The sequence below is a fragment of the Mirounga leonina genome, unplaced genomic scaffold (genome assembly GCF_011800145.1).
Source record: "Mirounga leonina isolate KUSES-001 unplaced genomic scaffold, KU_Mleo_1.0 Mir_177, whole genome shotgun sequence".
In the NCBI taxonomy this organism is placed as follows: domain Eukaryota; kingdom Metazoa; phylum Chordata; class Mammalia; order Carnivora; family Phocidae; genus Mirounga; species Mirounga leonina.
Window position 1 is genome coordinate 758072 of NW_023270459.1, and position 17788 is coordinate 775859.

The 17788-nt window shown below is 59.2% G+C and overlaps 2 protein-coding genes across 2 annotated transcripts; one reads left to right on the top strand and one right to left on the bottom strand.

The window, feature by feature from the left end:
- The first annotated feature begins 248 nt into the window (after positions 1–248).
- Positions 249–2615, top strand: TTC9B (tetratricopeptide repeat domain 9B). The gene is made up of 3 exons (XM_035023869.1): positions 249–663; positions 1224–1406; positions 2320–2615. Exons 1-3 carry the CDS (start codon positions 249–251, stop codon positions 2427–2429), a joined length of 708 nt encoding a protein of 235 aa, XP_034879760.1. The 3' UTR covers positions 2430–2615.
- A 106-nt stretch (positions 2616–2721) lies between these two features.
- MAP3K10 (mitogen-activated protein kinase kinase kinase 10) lies at positions 2722–17503 on the bottom strand. Its single transcript, XM_035023361.1, has 10 exons — positions 16663–17503; positions 12413–12593; positions 9138–9286; positions 8498–8673; positions 7651–7897; positions 5982–6098; positions 5313–5472; positions 5083–5195; positions 4098–4748; positions 2722–3320 (listed from the first exon to the last, which is right to left on the bottom strand). The coding sequence occupies exons 1-10, from the start codon at positions 17348–17350 to the stop codon at positions 2998–3000; spliced, it is 2805 nt and encodes a 934-aa protein (XP_034879252.1). The 5' UTR covers positions 17351–17503; the 3' UTR covers positions 2722–2997.
- Positions 17504–17788: the final 285 nt, after the last annotated feature.

Genomic DNA, 17788 nt, shown 5'->3' on the forward strand with positions numbered 1-17788 from the left:
CAGGGGGGAGCAGAGCAGGCAGGAGGGTGGGAGGTAAGGGGAGTGGGAAGAAGGGAGAGGCCGGTTGAACTCTCCCCAGGGTTGGGGCTGATTTGGAGGACAGAAAGGGAAAGTCCTGAGGGGTTCTCCAGACCCATAGGGGGCAGGCGGAGTCGGCTGCCGGAGGTGCGGGGGCGGAGAAAGGGTGGGGACCGGCCCCGCGGGGGGCGATGCGGTAGCTGCAGCGGCGGCCGCAGGAGTTTCCCACAATGCAGCGCGGCGCGCTGTCCCCGGTGCTGATGCTCAGCGCGGCCCCGGAGCCTCCGCCGCGCCCGCCTCCCGCCCTTTCCCCGCCGGGCCCGGGCCCCCGCCATGGCTCGGCTCGGCCCAGCCCTGCCCCCGAGCCGTCGGGGGGCCTGGGCGCGGCGCTCGATAGCAGCTTGCGGGCCGCCGTGGCGTTCAAGGCGGAGGGCCAGCGCTGCTACCGAGAAAAGAAGTTCCGGGAAGCCATCGGCAAGTATCATCGGGCACTGCTGCAGCTGAAGGCGGCTCAGGGGTCCCGCCCTGGAGGCCTGCCCGCCCCCTCCCCCGGGCCCGCCAGCAGCCCGGGGCCAGCCCGCCTCAGCGAGGAGCAGCGGCGCCTGGTGGAGAACACGGAGGTGGAATGTTATGACTCTCTCACGGGTATGGGGCCGTCGGGGGGTGGGGCACAGAGGGTGCCTACGGAGAGGGGTGGGGAGTGACGGGCAACCATGAAGCCTTGGGCGGGGGGGCTGGAGGCTTGAAGGGCGCAGACCTGGGGTTTGTGAAGGGAGACCCAAGAGCTTATCAAGGAGAGGGGTTGGGGTGTAGGGGAACACAGGGATGGAAGGGCTGGGATGCAAGAAATGGGCTTTGGGCTGTCACCTGCGAACCTCAGGTGAGAAAATCTTACCCTGGATTAGCGATTCAAGGCCCCATCCCTCACCTGAGATCGCCTTTAGTACTCTCCCCTGCAGAAACTTCCCAGCTAATCGCCCGCGAGCGCTTGTCTGTTTTCGCGCCCTCTAGCGGCGGCGCAGATTGATTCTATCCTGATTGGTCAGAAGATCGGCGGCCCAGGTGGCCTGAGCAATCTCTTAGGCCCGGCTCAGCCACCTGAAAGGGCTGGGGGCTCCTGCAGCCTGAAGGCCTGGCTCCTAGCAGTCAGGTGAGGGCTGGGGGTGCCCCAGGCTCTGCGACCACCGGTCCCGGTGTCTCCGCAGCCTGCCTGCTGCAGTCGGAGCTGGTGAACTATGAGCGGGTGCGTGAGTACTGTCTCAAGGTCCTGGAGAAGCAGCAGGGCAACTTCAAGGCCACCTACCGCGCCGGCATTGCCTTCTACCACCTGGGCGACTACGCACGCGCGCTGCGCTACCTGCAGGAGGCCCGCAGCCGGGAGCCCACAGGTGAGGGCCGGGCGAAGCAGGGAAAGGGGCTAGAGCAGAGGAAACAAACAAGGGAGGATCAGGGCAGAACTGCTTCGAGGGAGAGCTGTGCCGCCTCCCCCAGCATTTACCTCTCCATCCACCTATTCCTTACACACCCACTCAGGCACGCACCCGCCATTCACTCACCCCTCCCCTCCCCCATGTTCCTCTGACATGCACCCAACCACCTCCCATCTATTCAATCATTGACTCATCGATGCCTCCCACTCACCTACTCAGCCACTCCCTACCCACTCACCCCCCATCTCCACCCACCCCCCATTCTCATTCATCCACTCACTAACCCATTCACACACCAACCCACTGCTCACGGAGCACTTGCAGGGAGGCAGACCCCAGGGCGGACACAGCTAAGACATTTGCAGGGGTGGGGTCGGGGTCGGGGTCGGGGTCGGGGTGGGGAGGCTTGGCAGAGCTGGAGGCTTGTTGCTTGCCCTCTAGGACATCATAGGGTGTGTGTGTGTGGGGGGGGACAGACACAATATCAGTCTTGTATTGAGGGCCAATGACAAGGGAACAGGACAGGTACAGGACCCAGGGCTGTGGGAGCAGAAGCAAGATGAGTTTTCTTGGTGAGAGGTTTGGAGGGAAGAGACTTGTCGCAGTTGTTGGAGGGTGGGCAGAAGTATGCCAGCCGCGTCTGAGCAGAGGCGTTCCTGGCGGAGCGCACAGCAAAAGCAAGAGTATGGAGGGGTGACAGGCCCCCCGTTCCGCTTGTTGTGGCTGGGGCTTTGGGAGAAGGGCTTTGGCAAGAGCAGCTGTGCGGGGGAGCCACTGAAGGCTGGGAACAATGAGGTGTGAGCTGTTGTGGTGCAGATGTCACCCGCTGCCCCGGGACACCCAGATAATGCCGTGCCCACCTCCCCTGCAGACACCAATGTCCTACGCTACATCCAGCTGACTCAGCTGAAGATGAACCGTTGCAGCCTCCAGCGGGAAGACAGTGGGACCGGGGCCGGGACTCGGGATGTCGTTGGCTAAGGCCAGCAGAGGGGGGCTTGCCCTCCCCCCCACTCCCACCTCACCGTGTAACTCCCCCTCGACTCGTGTGTTTGCTGGTAAAGCACTTGTCACTGGTGACCATAACCTCTTTGTGTGGTGTTCTTGTGGGGACCAGGGAGGGGACGTGTGGCCTGAGCTTCACCCTCTGGATCAGAGACCCAGAGGCTCAGGGGGGGAAGCGTGGGATGGGGTGTGGGGGTGCCCTCCCGGGGATGACCCAGGATCAGGGCCCCGGGCTGGGGAAAGACACAGCCAAGAGCGGTAGGGGGCAGGGGTTACCTTTAATGCTGCATTTTGTGCCGAATCCCTATGATGCCCTGTCCCTGAGTATCCCTGCCCACCCTCTCCCCCACCCACTGCAGGGTGGGCACTGGGCTCCACCCTCTGGGGTACAAAGGAATAAATTAAGTGACCCCCTCCCCCCTTCCCCAATAAATAGAGTGAGTATCCTGCCCAGGGCCTCCCCTCGCCTTGTGGCACGGCAGGCTGGGGCGGGGCCTGGGGCGCTACATTCATGGCTGCCCAGGCGGGCGGTGGAGGGTGGGCCTCAGCGGGAGCCATGGGCCCCGCACAGGGGCACTGTGCTGTCCTGGCTCTGCCCCTCCATGTCCATGTCAAGCAGCGTGGGCTGCATGCCGGGGGGTCCAGGGCTCTCTGGGGTGTCCGGCCTGCTGGGAGGCGAGATGCTGAGTGTCCGGCCAAAGGAGACCAGTTTCCAGGGGTCCAGGCGGGGGCGGCTGGCAGCCGGCCGGGGTCTTGGGGCGAAGGTCAGGGTGGTAGGGCGGCCAGGGAACTCGGGGGGCCGGCGGTGGGTCGGGAACAAGGTCTGGGGGTCGGGCAGGCGGGGGAAATCCAGGGGTTCTCGAGGGCCTGGTAAGAGAGGATCAGATGAGGTCAATGGGGTGGGCCAGAGGGTGGCATTGAAAAGCCAGGACCTTTACGTGAGAACGGGAATTTCTGACTTACTTAGAAGTATCTGCTGATCTTGTTGGGCCCGCTTTCCAGCCGGGGGTGGGACCTTGACCTAGGCCCCGAGCGCTCCAAAGCGCTCACTCATCTGGGATCAACTCTGAGCATCTTCCTTAAGCTGTCAGAGCCTGTCCCCTTGTCACCCCTCTAGATAAAGCCGTCATCCCCCCAACCCCCCTCTGAGGTGCTGGGTGCACGCACACAGGCCTGCGGAGAGACCCGAGGCATAGCACGGTCTCTGAGGGGCAGGAGAGCAGCACCCTCCCTAGGCGAGGGGAAATAAAACGGTAATTTTAGGACAAGTAGCATAGTGCCTGGTAGTAGGTAGTTGACTCCCATGCTGCTCGCCTTTGTCGTTGTTAATAAATGTATGGGGAACATCGTCCAGCACAGGACTGTTTGCTATGGTTGTTACTGTTGCCAATAATGTCACCCGCCCGGCCCCTGGAGGCGCTGCGGTTTGCCACCTCTCCTGCATCCCAGGGGCTCAATCACCCGGGGACCCACCATGCCCCCAGCAGTGACGGCCGTGGGGACACAGACCCTTCCTCCCATGCAAAGCAGGAGGCCACCCTGGCATTGGGGCGGGGTTCGCCGCCGGGCTGGGACCTCAGACCTTGATGGGGGCAGGGGAGGAGGGTCGCTTTCTGCGCCCCGGGTGCGGGGCGCCTCACTCACCAGGGCGGGGAGCCGCGGGCTCAGGCGCCCCCCGCTGCCCCAGCGCCCCGTCCGACGGCGTCCGCCGGTGCCCGCGGCTCACGGCGCGCGCGGCCGTGACGTGGGTGGGCGTGAGCGACTGGCGGGGGTCCTTCTTGAAGCTCTCCAGCTCCAGGTCCACCAGGGGGTTGGTGCCGGGCGGGGAGGGCGGCGGGGAGGGCGCGGCCGGCGCGGCCTCGTCGCTGTCCGAGCGCAGCAGCGAACGCGTGGAGTTGCAGTCGGACACGGACGACAGCGACACCAGGGTGGCCGAGGGCGCCAGGCCCGGGCCGGGGGCCGCGTCGTCGCGGCGGCCGGGCGAGCGCCCGGGCGGACTGAGGCCCCGCGGGAAGCGGCCGGCGCGGGGGAAGAGGCCGTCCAGCCAGCGCCGCTGCTCCTCGCCGTCGGCCGCGCGCGCCTCGGCCACGTCGGCGCCCAGGCCCACGGCGCCCAGCAGCGTGGCGCAGCCCAGCAGAGCCAGCTCGCAGCGCCGCCGGCCGCCGTGGCCCGGCCGGGAGAGGGGCGCGGGCGCCCCCGGGGAGGGCTCGGCCGGCAGCGGCGCCGTGAGGTAGGACGGGGTGGTGTAGGGGGAGGGAGGCACGCTGCTGCCTCCGTCCGCCTCCGCGAACTCCTCTGCAACCGGGAGAGGGCCGGTCACTCGCCTCCGGGGCTGGCCGCCGCCCCCGCTGTCCCCGCGGCCCCCAGGGGACTTGGTGGCGAGGGGGCTGCCCCGAAAGACCCTCCCGGCAGTGCGGCCACCAAGTCCCGCCAGTCCTTCCCCCCACAGAGCCCCCTGCACCCATGGGCGCCCCCCCCCTTCCAGGAATGTTGCCGACCCACGGGTCCAGTGCCGTCGGCTCCCTCCCTACCCCCCAACCCGAAGGGAGCGGTCACCTCTTCCTCTCGGGCGATGTTTCCCTCCGGATGCCCCTCCCTCTCCATTTTAAAGGCACCCTCACCCTCTTACCCATCTCATTGAGGCTGGCGAAGCCTGGGGCGATCGGTGTGTGTTTGGGGGATTTGCCCAGGTTGGGGGCGCTAGATGACCACTGTTTGCTTCCTTCCCCCAGGGCCTTCAGCCTGCAGGGGGCACCAGAGATGGGGGAGGGGTTGCAGTGCCGACCTGCTGGCTGCTGGCTGCGGGGGTTGGGGGCGGGGCAGGGGCAAGGCCAGCGGTGGGCTGCCAGCGGCAAGTACCTCTCCTCCCCTCCAGCCCGCTCCTTCTGCAGGGTGGAGCTGGGTCCCCAGGTGCGGCCCTTCTTCTTGCCTCCAACCAGTTCTTCCTTCTTTGGGGGCCCACTGCGGCCCCATGTCCCACTGCCACCACTGCTGTTGCCACCACCGTCCACAGGAGTCACTGGGCCCAGAGAAGCCACTTGGAGGCCAGTCTGTGCCCGCTGCGTTCCCTGCCTCACTCTCGGATCCGCCCTCCACCAACAAGTCCAAGGGACCTTGGATTCTAACTGCAGACGGGACCCTTCCCTTGCTGGTTCCCACCCCCCCACCCCCCTTGGCCCTTGCCGGTCCCTCTGGCAGGGACATACTTCCTTCAGATCCTGGCCCTCCTCCCTCCTTCTCAGCCCGCAGGTCCCTGCTCAAACCCCAGGTCCTTACACCACCTTCCTGATGTCAAACAGCCATTCTGCTCTTTTATTCCCTTCCCTGCTTTCCTTTACAGCGCTTATCGCTGCAGGAAATTGTCCCGCTTACGGACTTGTTGGCTTATTTATGGTCTGTCTCCCCGACGCGAATCAGGGAGGGGACCCTGCCTGTCTTGTCCCTGTCGGTCCTCCGGCTCAGCGTATGGTATGTGCACAGAGAAAGGTAGTTGACGACTGACGGATCAGGGCCTGGGAAGATACTCACGGCGAATGGCCCTCAGCCGGGGGATGATGCTGGGGCTCGACGGGGGGCTGGCCCCGTCGGATCCTTTCCGCTTGTCCAGGGTTGGAGAGGCCTGGACTGTGATCTTATGCTCGAAGCCTGCGAAAAGAAAGAGACTTCCCTGAGCAAACAGCATCGTGGGTAACCAAAGAGAAGGTCCCTTTGTAGAAGGATAGGAGTGCTGGATGGGAATGCCACTGTTTTGCATTCCCAAACTGCCCATCTCACCTGGAGACCGGGGGTGGGGGGTGGGGGGTGCTCACTCTTGGGCCTTCTGCATCGGCAACTCCGAAGTGAAGGGCAGCCTTGTAACTGTGACGAGCCGGCCAGAGATGTCTGGTGTATGTGCGAGGTTGAGAGGCAAGATCCTAATTGGGTCCTTGATTAACTAAGTATTGACTACGGATCTAGGGCTAAGTGTCCACTGTGGTGGCCATTAGCCACATGTGGCCACGGAGCACTTGCCATGTGGGACTGCAGCTGAGGAACTGGAGAGTTTAAACTTCATCTGTGTGGTTGCAATGAATTTAAATTTAAACTAAAAACAGATACTCAGCTCTGTTATTGAAAACATTGAAGCGTGTTTTGAACAATTTGGGTATGTGAATCTACTTGTGTGTGTGTGTGTGAGAGAGAGAGAAAGAGAATCTACTTTCTCAACTGTAAATTTCATGAAATCCAAATGCAGGTCAAGTATTTTTTGATGAAAATTTAGCACCTGGACCGAGATGCGCTGTAACTGTAACACGTCCATTGGGTTTCAAAGGTGGAGTATGAAAAAAGGTAAAATCCCTAACAGTGTTTCTTGTGTTGATTGCATGGGACCCAGTAACGTTTTGCATATATTGGGCTAAATAAAATATATTGTTAAAATCAATGGCACCTGTTTCTCTCTCCAGCTTTTAAGGCGGCTATGAGGAGATTTAAAACTTCACCGTGTGGCTCGCATTAGATTTCTGCTGGCCAGTGCTATTCTGGGCGCGGCACTATGGCTTCTAATGTCCCAGAGAGAGAGTCGAGCAGACATCATGGGCCTGACGGAGGTGAGCACTGTTAACAGTGCCTAGGAAGCAGGCTGTGGGGAAACAAGAGCCCAAACCTGAACTTGAAACTGATTAAGCCACGTGAAACAAAAAAGGCTGAACGTCAGCAATTTCACATGGTTTAATACCACTTTATAGGAAATTCAGGGGACGGAGGGGCGCGTTAAGGATGACAGCGGGATGCAAGCCGCAACATCCGCTCCCGCCGTGGGAGATGCCGCAGGATAAATGATGTTCCTCAACAAATTATTGGCAAGCGGGGAGAAAGCAGCAGACTAAAAGATAATTATAAAAAATAGGTGGGAGACGAAACAATCAAGAGACGCAGAGGAGTGAATGCCCTGAAAGTCATCACAGAGGTTACTCTTGGGGCAGGGGGTGGCAGGGGCTGTTTGGAGGGGGCATGAGGAGGGCATCTGGAGGGGTGGATGGCGGTTCTCTCCGCCTTCATGCGGGTGATTATATGCGCTCCTGAAGCTGTTTTCTGGTCCTTTTCCATGTGGGTGATATATTTAGCACGGAAAAAACGTTTACAAACTAAAAGGAAGAGGTAAAGCCTGCGTGCGACGGCTCGAGGCGGCCTCCGGGGGCGGCGCGGGGGGCGGTACCGGAGGGCAGGCTGATGTGGCTGCCGCCGTCCCGCAGCTTGAGCAGGCGGCTGCGCTTGAAGTTGCCTTTGCGTTTGCGGACCCTGGGCTTCTCCTGGCTCAGCTGGCACATGAGCAGGTGCAGCTCCCGCTCCACGATGTCCATCTCGCGCTCCGCCAGCTCCTGTTCCCGCCGCCGCAGCTGCTCCTCCTGGAAGCGCTGCTCCTGGGCGGCCCGCAGCAGCTCCTCCTCCCGGCTCCGGAGCTCCTGGGGAGGAGATGGGCGGCTGGGGGACAGGGGCCGTACCGATCTCCTCCCCCTGCCCCGCCCCCCATGGTCCCGGGGCTGCTGGGTCCGTCGGGGCGCGGCACGTGGGGCAGCTCACTCTTTACCAGACCAGCTGGGTGCCAGGACACGGGGCTGTTTGCACAAAGAAAGGGGTGGCTTGATTTTGACCCCTTTGATTTTTAACTTTTTGGCTCCTCAGTTTGGAAAACTTCAAACATCCACAAAAGCAGAGACAGAGCCCCCAGTGTACTCATCATTCGAGGTCAACAACTTATTTATACTTTGCAAATCCTTTTTTTCTTGTCATTTCTTCCTTGTCTCCTCCCTCCCTCCCATTTTGGCTGTTGTGTTTTAGAACCGATCCCACACATCAGGTGGTATCACTTGTAAGAACGTCAGTGCAGGGTGCCTTTTCTTATTAATCCATCAACAGGCTGTCTTTCCTTAATATACAAAGAAGGCCACCTTGGCTCTGCATGGACTCAAAGACTGTGGCTCAGGGGAGGGGCCTCTGCCCCACCAAAGGCACCGGAATGCAGGAGCTTGCTCCACCCCTCCCACTTTATCCCCTGCCTTCACCTTCTCTTTGGTCCGGAGGTCATCGAACATGTGCTGAATCTCTAGCTTCCAGTCTTCCTGCAGCGAGTGGAAGGACTCCAGTGGCATCTGGAACAGGGCTGACTGTTCAATGACTTCAAGCTGCTTCAAGATGCTGCCGAAATCTGGCCGCCCGTGGGGGTCTGGGTCCCAGCATTCTGGGGTGGGGGTGGGGGTGGGGAGGACAGCGGTGGGAGGGGAGATGTCAGTGGCCGTGCTCTGGGGCATCAGCCTGCTCCGTGGCAGGCAGGATTTCAGGGGACTGTGGACGGACAACTTCCATGGAGCCGAGGGGAAGGAATGTAGAGCCAAACTCCTGGCAACATTGAACTCAGTGAGACTCTGGCAGAGAAACCTGGGGACCCACTCCCTCACGTGTGGCAGAATCAAGAATCAGGGAGGAATCCTGGGGCCAGTGAATGCTAACAGGTTGCCCTCAGGAGCTGTGGGCCTGGTCAGAACAAAAGTTTGGGGTCCCTGGAGGCAGTTTGTGGCCCGATGGTTGCGGCCCCTTCTCCCTCACTCCTGGACCCACTGGGATGGATGGGTGTGAAGGGGTGAGGTCTGGCCCGAGGGCCCCTGCCGCCCGAGCTGAGCCTATCTCCACAGGGCCCTGGCTCACCCTCCAGAAGGCGGGCAAAGGGCTCGGGGCACGTGGAGGGGATGGGCAGCGTCAGCTTGTTCATAGCCACGCCATACGCCACGGCCAAGGCGTCGATTTCACGGTAGGGGACCTCACCCGTCAGCAGCTCCCAGAGCAGCACCCCGAAGCTGCAGGTGGGGGAGAGGGAGGGGTGATGCTGCATCCCACCCCAATCCTCACCTACACTCCAGCCCTGCCTCCGGTCCCCTGGTGGGCCTCCCTCACCCCAACATCTCCCAATGAGGCCACAAGAACATGACTGACTTCTGCTGGCCTGATTTCAAATGGGTGTTGTGGGGTTGGCTCTCTCTCTCACGTCTTGCCTTTGCTCTCTCTCCCCTCACCCCTACCTGAAAACCTTCAGTGTGTCCCCTGTGCCCACGGGGCAAAGCCACTTTTCTTAGCCCTGACCTCTGATGACCACTGTAGACTTGCCTCTAAGTGCTCTCGCCCCCGTACCAACCCCAGCGTCAGCTTGTAGCCACAGTGAACAAGTTGAACAAGCCCCGTTCTTCCTAACCTCTGGCTTCATACATGCTGTTCCTTTTGTCGAGGACATCCTTCCCTTTGCGTAACTGTCCTTTAAGTCAGAATTCAGGTGCCCTATCAGGAAGGCTTCCTTGATTCCACAGCCTCCAAAGCTAGGTTAGAGGCCCCTCCTCTGTTCCCAGAAGAACCCTCGGCACTTACCTCTAAAAACAAGTTAACACTATTTAACATTTATAAAGCACTTACTCCAGGCCAGCACTGTGCTAGGCGCTCTCAGTAATCCTCACAACAGCCCTGTAAGGCAGAAGGTATTGGTATGACCCCCGTTTTATCCGACGAGCAGGTGCAGGCTCAGAGAGGTTAAGTTGTCTGCCCAAAGGTCACATAGCTAGTTAAGTGGACAGGTCTCAGTCCACACTTGGACTCAGGCCTGCTTGATGTGCCCATGGCAGTGCCCTTCATGGATACACAACACCGGGGCGTGCACCACTCTGCTAGTCACCTGTGGGCCCATCTGAATTCCCTCGGGAGCCTAATAACCATTTTGTGCAGCGCCCGGCATGCAGTAGGTCCCCGGGCTCCCCCACATCCACACGTGCATTAATTCGACATAGAAACACATCTGCAGGGCGCCAGACACTGTTCTAGGCCCCGGAGCAAGATGGACACAACGTCCGCTCTCCTACAGCTGGTGGTCTCCCTTCTCAGGACCAGCGCTGGCGAATCTGAGCTGTGCGCATCCTGTCTGAAATACTTTTCCATCGGGCGCCTGGGTGGCTCAGTCGGTTAAGCGACTGCCTTCGGCTCAGGTCATGATCCTGGAGTCCCGGGATCGAGTCCCGCATCGGGCTCCCTGCTCAGCGGGGAGTCTGCTTCTCCCTCTGACCCTCCCCCCTCTCATGCTCTCTCTCTCTATCTCATTCTCTCTCTCAGATAAATAAATAAAATCTTAAAAAAAAAAACAAAAAACATTTCTCATTTAAAAAAAAAAATACTTTTCCATCCTCCTTTGCAGCTAAGGAAGCCCCTGTGGTGACACTTCCGGCCAGTGGGATGGGGGAGGGTGTGTCCTCTGCAACTCACTTCCAGGAAGTGTCCTTAGAGAGAAGGGGTGTCTTTTCTGCTTCTGTCCTTCCTACTGGCTGTAATGTGGACCTAAAAGCTGGAGCCCAAGTAGCCATTTTGGATGATGAAGTGAGCTTGGGAGCGGAGGCCACGTAAGGTGGAGGACAGGACAGTAACAGTGGCTTTCAGCTGGACATGGCATTAACCCCCACCTTCCCCACGTCGCTGGAAACCCGTGGGGATGTCTGGATGGCCACAGTGACGTTTGGGGGCCAGGAACCATCTATACCTGGTGTCCTGAAAAGTACAGGGCGGGACCATACAAGGAAGAATGATCTTGCCTGATGTCAATGACACCCCTGTTGAGGAACCCCCCCCTTACCCCAGGATCCTGAATTCCTGTCGCGGGGGGCACCACAGTGGTCCCAGGCTTTACATGCGAGCCGAAACTTACGTTTGTTTTCGTTTGGGGTTTTCTGCTCCTTGCCACTGAGACCTGGCTCTGTTAAATGTTTGGTACCATAAATGAATGCCTCAATGTAAAGCCACGCAGAACCTTCCCCAAAGGGCTGCGCTGCTCTCATGGAGACTTCCCGTCTGATCTGTCTGCCCCAAAGCCATGACTGCTGGTTGGTCCATCTGGTGCCTCAGCTGGGGACTGACCCGGGTTTGGCTCCCTCCCAGGAGAAGGCCAGGGGTTGAAGAGGTTCAGCTGCCACCATCCAGTCTCGCTGGTGAGGGCAACAGCCTCCTCACTGGCCTCCCGCCCCCACTACTCCTGTCCCCTACAACGCATTCCTCATCCTACAGCCCAGGGAGCCTTGCAATGCTCGGCCGGACCATGCCGTTCATAAAGGCCACTCGGCTTTCCCCTGCACTTAGAATAAAGCCCGGCGTCTGGTCCCTCGTCCAGCTTTCTCTCCTCTGTCATTTCCTACCACCTTTCTCCTTGCCTGCCGTGCGCTAGCTGCGTGGGCCTTGTAGTCGTATCTGGAATGGACCAAGCTCGTTCTCACGCCGGCGTCTCCTTTGTGGGCACTGTCCCCTCTGCCTGGGAAGCTTCTTCCCCCAAACTGTGCATGGCCTCTCCTTCCTGTCAGCCCAAACTCAGCTCAAGGGTCGCTTCCCAGAAAAGCCTTCCCTAAAGTCATCCTCCGGTCCTCAGAGGGCTTTTCGATCAAACCTCCTGGCTCTTAATACTATCTGATGCTTTGTTCTGGGGGATTAGCTCACTATCTTTTGAAAATTGTTTTATGACTTTTTAAACTTGAAACCAGCTATTTCCCCAGCTTTCCTGTATGTTTATTTCCTATTTACTATCCCTGTGGGCAGGAGGGTGCTGTATCCCTAGCACCCAGTGAGGACGGACGGACAGATGGATGGAAGGATGGATGGACAGAGGCCTCCAAAGGCCTCAATTTCCTGCTGACAGGTGGGGCGGTGTGCTGGATGGTGTCTGAGGGCCCTGGTGCTGACACCCTATCTCTAGATCTTTGGAATTTTCCACTCAAATCCGAGTCCTTCTCAGCTGCCACTTCCGCAAACAGAGCAGACGCCTGCTTTGGTGCCTGGAGGGCCTGACCTTGCCAGCGGGCCCCCCAGGCCCGGATCCTCACTTCGGTGGGAGACCGCCCCTCCCGTTCTGACCCCCCCCCCCGCCTCCCCCATTGCCAGGACTCCCCAGCCGCCCCCGTCAGCACCTCCAGACGTCACTGCTTTTGGAGAAGAGGGAGAGACGGATAACCTCTGGAGCCATCCAGGCATAAGTCCCCGCAGCGCTCATTTTGGTGGTCTTGTGCCACTCGCGGGCGAGGCCGAAGTCTGTGATCTTGAGCACCGTGTCTGCGAGGTTGTGGTTCTCGATGGCCTCCAGGATAAGGACTGGGGGGTGAGGAAGAAAGGCGGGTCACCCCAGAGCTTCTGGGCTGCAGACCCGAGTGTCCTGGCCCCTGCCTTGGCTGGAATCTCCTACTTGTTCTCTCCCCCACCTCGAGCTGCCCCCTCTGCGGCGGCTCCTTTCCTGGTCTGGAATACCGCGGACCCTTCCATGCTGTCCAGTCCCTGCCCTGGGGCTCCCATGAGGGGGGAGGGGGCCTCCCCTGGGTCCGCTACCCTCCTGACTCCAGCCTAGGCTCTGGGGAGCTCATCGCAAGGTCGGTATCCAACACCTTGGTTCTCCTTTGTCCAGGCTTTGAATTCCCAGCCAGCCCAGGGGTGGGAACTACAGAGCATGAGCCGAAGGGATGAATGTGGTTCTCCTTTGTCTTTGTCACCCCTTGTGACAAATTGCATGCGGGGGGGCCCCCGTTCTACTCCTTTCTGCAGCGTCACACTCTTCGCCACGTGACTGTGCATTTCTTTCCCCGAAACAGGCAGAGTGTATTTCCCCCTCCTTTACTTGGGGTTGTCCATGTAACTTGTTTTGGTCAACAGGATGAGGCAGAAGTGACAGAATGCCAGCTCCCAGCCTGGGCCTTGAGAGGCCTCACCCGTCTGCCTGCCCTCTGGTGCTTCTGCCATCACCACAAGACCATGCCTGGCTAGCCCGCAGGTCCAAGGGACATGGGAGATAGCTGGAGTCAAGCCTCTCCGGCTGAGCCCGGCCTAAATCAGCTTACCCTCCAGCAGGCGTGCATATGTGTGAGCAGTAATAAATGACATCAAGCTTTAAGACACTGAGTTTGGGGGGTGGCTTGTTTCGCAGCATTACAGTGACAAAATCGGACAGATGTATCCCCCAAGCATATCAAGTGTCTCCAACTTGCTGCCTGGGATTGTTACGAACAACAATTATAATCATAGCTGGTGTTTACCAGCAGCCCACTATATGGCAGGCACTGTGCTAAGCCCTTCACATGAATTAACTAGAAAGCAGCCTGTTTTATCGACTGACAAACTGAGGCTCAGAGAGATGAAGTCCCCTGGCCAAGATCACACAGCTCAAAAACTGTGCAGCAAAGACCTGGCTGAGATCTGACCTGAGAGCCCAATCTCTTAACTGCTATGACATTCTACCAGCTTCTGTCAAACAGAGGCCCCAAAGTGTGCAGAGTCCTGCCGAGGTTTGAATCCCAGCTTTGCCACTTACTAACTGCATAACCTTGTTAATGTATTCTTCTTAACGTGAAGATTTCTCCTCTGTTAAATGGAGATGGTGGTCATATTTATCTTAGAGGGTTGTAAGAAGGATTTATGGCCTGAAGCAACAACACGTCCTTACAAAATGTTAGCTATTATTATTCGTGCGTGATGTCGCCAAAATTGGCCCTTATTTCTCCACCTGGATCTTTGACCCTTCCTGGCTACTTCTCCCATCATAACGGCAAGCTATTTCTACTATCATCAAAGCCCAGAGGCCTCCCTCGACTCTCTAGCATGTGACTCCATCCCTCCCTTCTTGGGTCCCCACCTCTCCTGTTTGTGGGTGACCCTGTGATAGAGGGAACACACTACGGTCTCACACTTCATTTCTGCATCTCCCATCTGCGTCACCCCCTGCTTAGAAACCCTCTAATGGCTTCCATGGCATTGAATAAAATACCCCAAATCCTCATCATCACCCCCAGGGTCATCCTGATCTGGGCCCTGCCTACGTTTCTGACCTCATCTCCTAACTCTGCCTCATTTCTCCTCTTCCAACCCCTCTGGTCTCCTCCCTGTTTCTCCAGCAAGGTGTGCTCATTCCCACGTCGGGACCTTGGCCCTGCCCAGACCTTCACAAGGCCTGGTCGTCTTTGTTCAGGTCTCTGCGCCAGGATTCCCTCCCTTGACCATCTGACTGAAAGAGCTCCTTCTGCCTCATCCTTGATCTGTTTTATTTACTTCAGAGCCCCTGATACTCTCCGGAAACTTTGTCATCTATCTATCTACTTATCTATCTAAATATCGATCATCAACTTCTGTTTACTAGCCTCTAACTTCCATATGGGGAGATCTTGCCTGGTTCACTTCTGAAATCCCAGAGCTTAAGAAGGGGCCTGTATACTTAATTTTGCTTCCAAATACTGGTTGAATGAACCAGTGTATGAGCGACATCGGGTGAGGGGCTCCTGCGGAGGCCCTGTGACCTCTCCCAGGCATGGAGCTGTCCCGTTGCCGGGGCAGGCAGCCCTGGCCTACAGAGCCCCAACAACCCTATGTCCTGGTGACACTGGCTGCAGGAAACCCTGGGGGCCCAGGTGTGTGTCCTTACACCCCACCTTCAGGCTGCTGAATCAGCAGGGGTGAGGAAGGGCCAAGAAGAGCATGCTCAGCCTTCAAGAGGAGCATGCTGCCCGTCCTGCGTCCACTTGCCCAGCATTTTCGAGCATCAGGGAAGGCAGGAGCCTTCTGTGTTTCCCGCTCCATTCCCCAGCCCTGGCACAGCGCTTGGCACCCCTCGAGCTCCTGGCAGCTCTGTTAGTGCCCAAATGCGAGGCCTGGAAGGTAAGGAACACACATCCCTCTGCTGCAGGGGTTTGCCGGTGGCGGTGGCGGGGGCGGGGGCAGAGCAACAAAATTGTAAAAAAAAAAACCAAAAACACGGGGCGCCTGGGTGGCTCAGTTGGTTAAGCGACTGCCTTCAGCTCAGGTCATGATCCCAGAGTCCTGGGATCGAGTCCCACGTCAGGCTCCCAGCTCAGCGGGCAGCCTGCTTCTCCCTCTGACCCTCTCCCCTCTCATGCTGTTTCTCTCTCTCTCTCTCAAATAAATAAATAAATAAAATCTTTAAAAAAAAACCAAACACACACACACACACACAAATGGGATAGATTCAAACAAATGTCAAGGTGTGGAATTGGCAGGAATCAGAAATAGATGAGATGTGGGGGTCCAAAGGTGAGGGCAAAGGGGAACCCGTCACATTTCAAGTGAGGGCAGGGCACACGTTGGCCTCATTCACTGCTGAGCCCGCTCCTTGGCGCATGACTTGGCCCAGCAAACACCAAATGAAAAAAGAAAAGAATGAATACATCAGTGTCAAAAGGAAAGGGAGTGAGGTGGGGCAGAGGAAGGATGGGAGGAGAGCCAGGAAGGTGGGATTTTTCCCGGGTCATATACTTAGGACCCAGGGCAGGGTGTGGCACGCCCCAGGCGCTCGGGGAAATATGTGAGGAATGAATGAAATCTTCAGTTTGTGAGGACGGTTAAGGGTGGAAACCATTGCGAATAGGTGCTCAATTAATATGTGCTAACATCAGGAGAAGCTCCTGGGTCTAGGTGGGCGTCCTGGGGAGCCTTCCCTTCTGCCTGGCCCCAGTTCCCATTCAACCAACCAATCAACTTCTGAGAGCCTGGGATAAGCCAGGCAGCCTGGAAGCTTTTTACGTAAGGCACATCCCTTTTCCTCCTCCCTCACCTCCACTTTGCCTCGGCTAGCTGGGGCAGAGGCCTGGGAGTACTCCAGGAAGTGGTTCTCAGGTGGAGGTGGCTTTACCCTCTCCCCCGCTCCCCAGGGGACATTTGGCAATGTCTGGAGACAAGTTTCGGTTATCATAATTGGGGATGGGGGTGGGGGATGCCCATGGCATCTGGCAGGTAGAGGCCAAGGAGGCTGCTAAACAGCCTCCTACGATCATCCGGCCCCAAATGTAAATAGTGCGGAGGCTGAGAAACCCCAACTCCAGGCTAGGTTCTTTCTGTCTCTGCGTGGCGGACTCTGGCATCAGGATTGGACCGTCGATGCCTTGAGGGCAGGCCCTGCATCTGTGCTGTTTTATGCCAGGAGTGCAGGGCCAGTCATATTTATTGAGCTACTGTGACCGTAGTCTGGGGGACAGGTGGTCCCTCAACCTTTCTGAGCCTCCTTTTCCTCCCTTAACGGGCAAGGCCTGCCTCACTTGGCCCGGAAGGTATACTGCTGCCCCTTCCCGCCCTAGGCAGCGTCTACTGGTGTCCCCATTTCCCGCCACCTACGCTCGACCTCACAAGGTTCTGTGGAAGCAAGTTTTGGGGGGAGGACACCACTTACTGTTGATGGACTTGAGGTCCCGGTGGATGATGGGCACAGGGGCATCATTGTGTAGGTAGTTCATGCCCCGGGCCACCTGCACAGCCCAGTTGACCAGCACATGAGGGGGCACCCGGCGGCCCGCCAGCACCCTGCTCAGTGCGCCCCCCCTGGCATACTCCATCACCAGGCAGAGATGTGGGGGGCTGAGGCAGGCGCCTCTGAGGGCAATGATGTTGGGGTGCTTCAGGGCTCCGAAGAGCCGGGCCTCCTGGCGCACCTGCTCTGCTGTCACTGCCGGGTCCCGCTCAGGGTCCAGCCGGGCGGCCTTGACAGCCACCTCCTCGCCGCGCCACAGGGCCCGGTAGACCTTGCCAAAGCCCCCTACGCCGATGATCTCCTCTAGCTGCAACTCGTGGAAGGGGATCTCCTGGGGCAGCCGGAGGCCCGCGGGCGCGGCGGGGGCGCCGGGGGCTACGTAGTTGCTGGGGAAAACGCCCACGCGGCCGCTGGGTAGCTGCCCGGTCCACCAGCCCTCGTCCCCCGACACGGCACAGTCCTGGGAAAGCACCTGGACGCGGTCGCCCCTCCGCAGGGTCAGCTCCTCGTCGCCCGCCGCCTCGTAGTCGAACACCGCGGTCCAGACGGGCCCCGTGGGGGTCGTGCCCCACTCCTTGGCCGTCCCCCCCCCGTCCTCCTCCTCCTCCATGGGGGAGGGGCCGGGGGCTGCAGGAGGCCGCTTCACACGGGCTGCCCGCGGGATGCAGAGGGCGGGCCCCGGCGGCCAGGATGGGGGGCAGTCCCTGCGGGTTCTAGGGGGTTCCTGGAGGCCATGGCTGGGGGGCGGGGTGGGGGGAGAGCCCTCCGCAGGAGCAACAAAAAGCCTCCTTAAAAGGGCAGGGTCGTCCCCTCTGATTCAGCTGCCCAGGCGGGGCGGGGTGCGGGTAGGGCGGCGGGTTCACCTGTCCCCCCAAATGTCTGGGCGCTAAGAGGGCCTGGCCGCGCGGCTCCCGAATTCCTGCCGGGGCCCGCCGGTGGGGGACGAGGGTGAGGGAAGCAGGCAGCCCCCTTCCCCGCGCCTCTCACCCCGCGCAGCTCCACCGGCGGCCCCCGGCTCCGCATCCCGGGCCACGACTGCCGTGCGGGG